At 45.8% G+C, this 9,153-nt stretch overlaps 1 protein-coding gene across 1 annotated transcript in view; it reads right to left on the reverse strand.

The window, feature by feature from the left end:
- Positions 1–8,526, reverse strand: part of POMT1 (protein-O-mannosyltransferase 1) — a 13,135-nt gene extending 4,609 nt beyond the window's left edge. Inside the window, exons 1-12 of the mRNA XM_009322074.1 lie at positions 8,402–8,526; positions 7,538–7,681; positions 7,136–7,242; positions 6,506–6,556; positions 6,007–6,153; positions 4,870–4,981; positions 4,257–4,322; positions 3,592–3,685; positions 2,991–3,146; positions 2,277–2,407; positions 1,938–2,033; positions 499–591 (exon numbers count right to left, since the gene is read on the reverse strand). Of these exons, the coding sequence (XP_009320349.1) occupies positions 499–591; positions 1,938–2,033; positions 2,277–2,407; positions 2,991–3,146; positions 3,592–3,685; positions 4,257–4,322; positions 4,870–4,981; positions 6,007–6,153; positions 6,506–6,556; positions 7,136–7,242; positions 7,538–7,659 (1,175 nt within the window). The 5' untranslated portion in view covers positions 7,660–7,681; positions 8,402–8,526. The remainder of the gene's footprint in view (positions 1–498; positions 592–1,937; positions 2,034–2,276; positions 2,408–2,990; positions 3,147–3,591; positions 3,686–4,256; positions 4,323–4,869; positions 4,982–6,006; positions 6,154–6,505; positions 6,557–7,135; positions 7,243–7,537; positions 7,682–8,401) is intronic.
- Between the last annotated feature and the right edge of the window lie 627 nt (positions 8,527–9,153).

The following is a 9,153-nucleotide window of genomic DNA, read 5'->3' on the forward strand; positions in this document are numbered from 1 at the left end:
AGTGAGCTGGTAAGTGACTTTGGGTTAACAGGCATACAAAATAGTAAATATCTGCACCTGCCTGGAGCAGAGCAGTGAAGGGGCAGGGATGAAGACTCACGAAAGGGACTATGTATTTAGGAATCTGTAGCACTATCATGAATTGTGAACATGGGTGAAACCACCACTAGCCCTTCTAAAGGTCACTAGTAGAGAAGACCAGGAACAGCTGGCAGTCACTGAACAGTTTGTGATTAGCATCAAATCCCACTGCCAAGTCAACTGCAAAAAATAAATAAGCATACAGCACCCTTTCTCTGGGCCATGGGGATGGCTTATGTAAGTAACCACATGAGGTCCCTCCTAGCCCCATCGTTTTAATAATCCATGAATAAGATTTTACAGCATATCTGAATGCAAAGGTCACTGTGCTTCAACCCCTGAATAGTTATTCTGAAAGACAACAAAGCAGAATGAGCCAGCAGGCTCGGCAGAGCAGAGGATGAGGAAAGGACTTACGTGTTGAGGTACCGAGTTGTGATGCCGTGGACCAGCTGCACGACGTGTCCGTGCCTGACCGGACGGGGTGGGTTACTCACCACCAGCTGCTGCCTGGTGGAGTGACACCCAAGAGGAAGTGGTTACATTCTGCTTTCTATATAATGCAACCTTGCCATGATCAAACTCTTAGGTGAAGAAGCTGCAGGCACGGACAAACATTTAGGCGGTAAGGTAAGAAATTCAAGCAATCTATAGATTGTACCAGAATGGAAACAAAGCTCATCAAGGCAAAGGCGAGTTAAGGGCAGAATGACTCAGAGGATCAGTAATGGGATACCGACACCCCAGCCGTTAGGTCAGTGATCTGAATCCAGGTCAGTCAGGAGCGAGTTCAGATTATTCCCACCACACAGCTGTTTGGTGGCTTCTGTGAAATGAGTAAGTGCTTCAGTGAGGTCTGACAGGTGTTCTTACTACAACTGATGTCGCTTTTGGCAGAATTGTAAGAGAGATCAATGGCTATCTCCACCATGAAGACCAAACTCTCATCTTGCTTTCGGACAGGGCTAAGGCATGCTTTGGCAAGGGGGAACGCTGCAGTTCACCTAACTGCTGCCTGTATTTTACTGTTCCATAGAAGGACTTCATATCCTGCAGGGCTCGTAGAAGTCTTGAGTTTGAAGAATTTTAAGAAGATACCGGGTTTCTGTGGTTCTGGTAGAGTCCCTGCTTAAAAGGTTTGCACTATGTACAAACCTTCCCAACGTGGATATGATTGCACACAGTCCTTCCGGTAGGACTGTTTATACAGTTCCCAGAGCAACATAAGAAACCTACAAAAGCAACTTTTTGATCAGTATGATCAGGGCGTTTACTGGCAAAACTACAGGAACAGAGAGTCCTGCTCCTCGCTGACAGTCACAATGGCAAAACACTTCAGCACGAAACAGGCCTCTCAGGCACAGGCACCCACTTGGAATCCCTCCCCATGTGGCAGATTCTACAGCTCATCCCACACTTTAAATACAAAGAAATACTCATTCTGTGAAAGTGATTTCTACTCTCTTCTGAGACCCATTCAGTTTTGATAAAACTCATCAAGGCATTCTAACGCCATGGCTCACACACTTCAAAAAGCAGAACTTCCCTTTCATGCAAAGCACCTGAAGAGTTCCCACCGGTCTCACGAGCCTTTAAAGTTCCCCTTGTGCTCAGCACAGCCCACACTCTGGCAGGAGCAGTTCAGGCAGAATTTCTGAATCCTCAATAATTGAGGAGGACTGTGCAAACAGCCGCCCTTACCAACTCTGCAGCCGAAATTACTTGCTCAGCATAACACATACGCCCATGAGCAGAGAATAGTTATGTCCAATCCAAGCTATGCCCTGGTTAGGTTCTGGAAGCACATAGAAGCTATGCTTACAGCAGCTTGGCATTTAAATCTCTCGCATACTCACATTCCAGGATCTTTGACAATCCACCAGTTGTTCACATCCTTGAAGGGATAGCAGGTCACCTGCTGTTGATGGGAACTACCTCGGCCGTTCTCATACCTGTACAGAAGGTTTAAAAAACCCCACAGGTGTGTAACAGTACATTTCTGTGCTCAACAGTCACAGCAATACAAACCAGCACCAGATCACTGGCTCCGTTCCTACAGAGCACAGAGAATCTGTGCGTCTGCAGAAGGATTAATGAAGAGATCGCCAGGACCCAAACTGAGATACTTGAACTGACAGGGGAAGAACTAGAGCACACCTTCACCCTAACAATACAGACCCAACCAACTTCCTCACCTGATGGGATAAGTATTCTTGTGAGAATGGAGCCAACACTGCACGGGCTTGCCCAACACGTTCCGCAGAGTAATCTGAGAGCCGTAGGCCACCTCTAAGGGCTGACCCTGAGTGATTCGAGCCAGCCCACCCTGAGAAGCATAATGATGGAAAGAAGAAGAAACAACCCAGAGACTGTTTAAATTCTAGCAAGAGTCACTAGTCATTTTAACACAGCAGTATCTCAGCACAATGCCTTCGCATTTGGTTGCATCTACAAAAATCAAGTCTTGCAGCACCATACTCAGCAGATAGTAAATACACCAATGCGTGAAAGACTACAGGGTCTTAGGGAAGCCATGCTGTTCTAAAAGACAGACTAAGCACTCTTCTACAGAAAATCATACTACCATCCTGTAGTATACAACGTCAAGAGTTCAGTACTGTATCTACTTCTGTGGAGTTTCCTGTAGGAAGGGACAAATCTTCAGCAGAAGTGTGAATGTATTGTTCTTGGTTCACTGGGAAAGCTTTTCATCTGTTATTACGATTTCAGTCATTATTGCTTCATCTTAAAGCAGTACTACAGCAGCAAAGTAGTTAAATGACATAAAAGGAACAAATATGCAGGATCAAAGGAACAAGATTGCACACCTTTCTTCTAATAGTGAACAGAAGACAGATTTCCTCCTCTTCTCCCCTAATAAATCACATTCCTGACCACATTTCCTTTACCTCTAAGCTGGCTTGGAAAGCACTTGTCATAATCTGGTCATGAGGCCCGGAGCGATACAGCAAAGTCAAGTGAACATAGAAGAAGGACAGGTACATTGCCACTGGGATGATGATGAGGGCCAGTCCCCTAGCTAGAAAATGGCACATCAAGGAAACCTAGAAGAACACAGAGAATTCAGTGGTTTCATGCTCCAGATATTAAAAATATTAAAAATACCAGTGCACTTGGTTTGTTTTGTTTGTCTTTTTTAAGTTTCCCCAACCACCCTCATTCAGCTGGGTAACTTCCTCCGAGGATTTGAACTGGAGCCAGCAGGAGGTATGTGAAACAGTATAGGTTTTGAGCCACATATCGCCAGGACATGGATAAGAGCAGAAAAGCCAGCCGTACACACATGCTTATCTTAAATTTAACCCCACCTTCTCCAGCAACTGAGCTGGGAAACTGTTCTATGACACAAGGGTTTGCAGACTACAACAAGGAATTTTAGTACAAAAACCAGCTACAGACAGCATTGTTATCTGTGGGCTTGCAAGGCTCCTAGCTGGCTCCTGTACTGAAAAGTTACACATAATATATTTTGCATGTTGTGCTACCTACGTTTGACAAGTTCTGGTCTCCTATCATGTGCCAGAAGTGGAGTCCTGCGACGGCCAAGAGCAGCATATAGGTAAACAGGCCCATATATTTCACTCTGAGAAGAAAGTGCATAAAAAATGAACATGGTTAAAAACTACACAATTACCTAATACAATAGGTATTCATACTTTCTCTTGAACAGGATGCATTGAAGTCCAAGGACTTAGATCCATGACAAGTTTGGTACAACAACATAAATGAGCCTCAAGGCTTTGGCAGCAGAAGATATCATTTGTTTGCCAATTCCATTAAATAACCGCAGTGACAGAGAACCTTCTTGATACAAGGTGGCAGATCAGAAAGCACAGAGTCCCTAAATTCAGACTTACTGAAGCTTGAGGCAACTAGGAGGGAGGGGTGAAATGCAGATGCTAAGTTATAACATAAAGCCATCTCTGAGAAATGCATTTTGTTCTTCCCAGGACAGTACCCTCTTAATGCCTGGTATTGCCCACTGTGAATTGACATCCTCTCTATAGAAACGATCTAACTCACTAAAAAATCATGGAGATGTCTGCTCAGAACAGCACCGAGAATCAGTCTTCAAAATCCAAAGCCCCACTGATACCTCAGATGGCAGGCAGGAAAGTCAGCTTTCTAAAACAAAGTAAGACGTCATCACTTACCCCACTGCACAAGAACAAGCTACTCCAGTCAACAGAAGCCAAAACCACCAGCTTCCAGAGAAGGAACTTAAATAAAAGGACAAAGGAAAGGGTGTTACGGTGAGATCTGGGCACCTTCTTAGGATCCTGAATTCAGGTAATTTAATTTTAAAAAAACTTGCAGATAATTTTACTTTAGTAAAGATTACTTTATCCTCTGCAAGGATCAGAGAACTTGTGAAGTTACGAGAAAAGAGACAAAGATCCCTAAATTCAGTGCCTGTAAACAGTAACAAAGGAGCGTTAAGTGACCTATTATCATCAGTGTTTCTGTGCACAGAAGGAAACCTTCCAATAAAAAATCTGGGTGGGCAAAGGAGTGCTCCCAAGGGATTTTATTTTTATTGTAAAATAAAAAAGACAACCTTGCTACCAGTTAAAAGAGTCTTTAACACTGCTCAGAAGAGAAAACTTCTGGGGCAGCCATATGAGAGGTCAAAGCATCGGATTTTACAGACAGGTGAAGTGAGTTGCAGAACAGTGAAGTGACTTACAGAAAAAAACCACACAGTCTGTGACAAAAAAGGAGTCGCCACAAGAATATCCAAAAGGATGGGAGACAATCCAGCTTTACCTGTGCCTTTGCAAATTGTAGAACTTCAGGTAGGACAAAACTGCAAGTAGGATAAAAAAAATCAATATTGATTCCAGGAGCATGAACCTTGACTGAGTGATCAAAGAGTTCTCTGTTGGAAAAGAGAGAGAGAGACACAAAATTAGAGAAACTTATCTATAGGCAAGTGCTACCTCAGACAGTCACATCATTATCCAACAGAAGGACCTGCCCCTTTAAGGACAGCCAATTCATTTGCAATCTTACTGGCTGTAATAAGGAGATGTTGGGTTTAAAAGGACAAAAAACTTCCAGCAAGAGCAAAGTACGTGGTCATAACGGTCTCCAAGGACAAAGAGGTGGGCAAGTAGTAAAGTCTGGCAGATAAAGACAGATAAAGGTGCTGTGCTTGCCTACAAAGGCAAAGAAAATCAATGCTGGGAAATCCAGAGAGGTGCTTCTCAAGGCAATGAGAGTCAAGGCAGTGACCCCAGCAGGCAATGAGCATGATGACAAATCTTCAAGAAAGGGAGCTGCTTTGTGCAGGATTCCCTGAGCCAGAATCAGAGCACCTGGTAGCTAGGAGAGGTTTCTCTTATCAGAGTGCTAAAGGGCTGTTGAGAGGCTCTTTCCCTTCCAGGCAGCTGCCAGCAGACCCTCAGAGAAAAAGAATGAACTGAGTTGTACACACTAGAACAGTGTCAAATCATGGCGCTAAGGCCACAGACTGGTTTGCTGCAGTTTGGAGATGAAGAAATTTTATGAGATCTGAGTGTAAGTAGGGTCGTCCTGCTGTTAAAAACCAGTATGTTGTAACTCATCCTGTAAACCTGAGGAAGAGAGTACAGGCCTCCTTGGATGCAAGAAACGTGGTTTTCTGTGAGGCTGTTAAGGCTGCCCACTTTGCTTAATAATGAAATGAACTTGTACAAAGCCTCTCCCTAGAACGGCAGCCTGCTGCAGAGCTGTAAGGAGAGAGGGGACGGAGAGGCTCAGCAGGGACTGATATAGGCCAGGGCTGAAAGCGGGCTCTGACGTGTTGTTAGCATTCTGTGGGGAGATGCTACTCCAGCCCTTTATGTGCGCTAAAAATTCACACGGGGAAAAGGGACCCTTCTCCCCCTGTATGAAGAATGCGGCCCAGGGGAATAATCTTACCTAAGAGAATCAGAAGAGCAGCTCCAAGTGCAGCACAGTGGGAAAACTGCAGTTCTACCAAAATCTGGTATGCTAAAGGCACACAGAGGGCACCAGCCAGTGCTGGCAGGAGTCGCAAGGACCAAACAGGAACGTTCATGCTGTATTCTGAAATAGGAGGCAACAGTGACGCACAAATTGGAAACTATTAATTGCAGAGAAGATGGGATCAATACAGAACTCCTTACGACTACAACAAGTTGATGAATCTAACTCCTACTCTTAGTAATTTGTTGTCCGTCTTGTACTCTTTAAACTGTTTTAACTGATTTAAAAATCTGTGCTGTGGAATCATAATGCCTTAAACTTCTGTTAGAGACCTGCAGAAGACTTATTTAAGAGGAGAAGTGAAGGTTTCAGATAAAGCATTATTTCCACTAGTCAGGCAAAAGGAATCTGTCAGCTGCCGAAATACCGCTTATTTTCTCAGAAGAACGAGACAGTCAAAATCAGCTCTCACCAGCTCCAATCCTGTTCCATAAGAAGTTTCCATCAAATCCTCCTAAGTAACCTACAACATAAGCAACAGTTCAGAATTTCCAGTCTCAAAACAACTATAAAAACTGGTGCTAAATTGGTCCTGGAACCATTTCCCAAACACATAGCTTTTCCACACATGAAAGCCCTCTTTCCCCAAAGGGTCCTCTTTTTGCCTACAGCAGTCCTTGATAACGTGCAGAGGCACGAGGAATATGAATTGGGAACAACAGATTCTCAGTGACAAAGTTACATGTCTATTTAGTCTCTCCTTCCCATACAGACACTTTTATCTTGTGCATGTCTCAGCTACAGAAGGGAACTCAGGCTTGAAAGTCTGCTTGTTGCCTACTATTTCTAGTCACTAGCAGTTCTGACCTTACCTTTCTCTTTATCCAAAGGACTGGATAGCAATGAGGTAATGGATACACGGCTCCATCGCCTCCCCAGTACTCATGCAATACCCCCCCAGCAATACGAAATAAGGGAAATCCTAATTCTCTCTACATCAGAATCTCTCAGCTGCCTTGTGCAGGATCTGACAACTCATTTCTAACCAGCACTTCCCTCTTCCACAGCAACAGACACTTCCCAATTTCAGGAGACTCCCTACCTCCCAAAGCTAGCAGCATATGGCCAAAAGGCGGGCCGCTGTCATCCACGAAGAAGATCCTCTTCATGTAGAGCGAAACGAATTGGCCATAATAAACTTCATCAAAACTGAAACACAAGAGGCAGAAACATGTCAAGTCTAACTGGAAGTATCCTGCAGGCTACGGGGATACTAGGGAAGGAAACACTGATTTGTTGGCAATCGGCTAAGAACACAATGAAGCACAGTGGCTTTGCCTCCTTGCCTTCCCCTCAGGAGTTTCTCTCAGGGAAACACTATCACCGTATTTACAGAGGCTGACATCGATCAAGCTCTGCTCTTCCGCTCCTGCATTCTTACTCACAAATGTTTAAAAAACAGAAGTCTGTGTCATTCAAGTAGGAAATAAACTATTCTACTCACACTACAGCCCGCGGATAGGAAAGCCCCCAAAGACGGCTTATTAATCCCATCACAATCAATGCCATGAGGTTCATATTTATCTCCGCAGTAATCACAACTGGATTCTTCAGAAATCCCAACATCCTGTCAAAGGTCTGTCCAAGCCTTCGAGAACAAACAGAGAGGAGCAGCAGTCACCCTTTCGCTCAAAGCTAGCTGAAGACCACTGGACAGAAAGCATACACCACTACTTTCTGCTACAGTCAGCTCATGGTAACTGATCTTCCAAAGTTCTCTCGCTTTCCACATTTATGTGTTTTCTGCTGTATCTACAGGAGTAACTGTAAAAATGAAGTTACTAAACTAACACAGGTAACTTTTCATCTGCCCTGCTTCTACATGCGTATGGCTCTCTGTCATCAATAGTAAACTAGAAACTTTGCTTATTCTTACACTGGTTCTGCAGAAACACAATAGCTTCATTCAAGCCTACATCCCGCTTTGCGCTAAGCAAACCTCCCAGCCCAAATTCTGATGTTAGTGATAGGCAAACCCCATGCGCAGGCACCAGGCTGCTCAGGTAGCTTTGGAGAAAAAAAAAAAAGAGTTACTTCCTCGCAAACTGAGCGTATTTCTGGGGGGGGGCGGGCAGGGGGCAGAACCCACAAACATCCTCTGTCTTAAAAAGCTGGCTATTGGAGCACGGGTGTAGGATTCTCTTTCTAAAAAGCTGGCTATTGGAGCACGGGTGTAGGTGCTGTAGGGCTCTAGCGCAGCCTAGGGGGGAGCGCTGCAGGAAGAAGGACTGAACTCTTTACTCCTCCAGGCAGAACTGCTAAAAGCTAGGTCAGAAAATAGTAGGGAATCAGCGTTGTGTCTCCTCACCTCGATACGACTGAAAGTTACCGGAATAAATCCGTCTGCGTGGCTTTGATCAGGGGAGAACAAAGCAAGATGCGAGCACATCCCCACTATCAAGCGCGGTGCCACCGTCCTTGTTTCTCACTACCTACAAAACACAAGTGCAGTTCAGCTGCGCGTTGCCCTGTGAAACAAGGGCAAGACTTTTGTAAGCAGCCCCTTGCAAAGCTGTGCTCTCCGCTGGTGCTGGGGACAGTACACCTCTGTCCCACCTGCCTTGGGACACGGGCGAGCCATCACCTCCACTCTGCCATTGCCTCGCAGGCCCTGGGACCCCAAAGAACACCCTGACGGAGAGGACCCTGCTTCTCCCTGCAGCACGGGCAGGTCTTGAACCCTGGGGCAGGACTGCAGCACTGCCTGCCCCCCCCCACCTCATACGCCTCCTCGAGGAACCATTAAGCCCTCTACCAGGCTTTGAATCCCCTTCCGTGAGCCTTACGAGGGGGCAGTAGGACCCCCAAATCCCCCACCAGGCCTTGTTCCCCCTTTTGAGCTCTGTGGGGGGCAGCAGGACCACTGACCCCACACCCAGGCCTCACCCTTGAGGCTTATGGGGTCAACAGGACCCACCAGCCACCCTGTATCCAGCCCTGTACCACCCTTGAGCGTTGTTTGGGGTGGCATAGGACCGCTAACCCCCCGCCAGGCCTCCCACTCCCCCCTCCAGGCTTACGGGAGCAGTGGGGCCATCAGCCACCCCCCACCAGGCCTCG

The sequence above is a fragment of the Pygoscelis adeliae genome, unplaced genomic scaffold (assembly GCF_000699105.1).
Source record: "Pygoscelis adeliae isolate BGI_AS28 unplaced genomic scaffold, ASM69910v1 Scaffold114, whole genome shotgun sequence".
In the NCBI taxonomy this organism is placed as follows: domain Eukaryota; kingdom Metazoa; phylum Chordata; class Aves; order Sphenisciformes; family Spheniscidae; genus Pygoscelis; species Pygoscelis adeliae.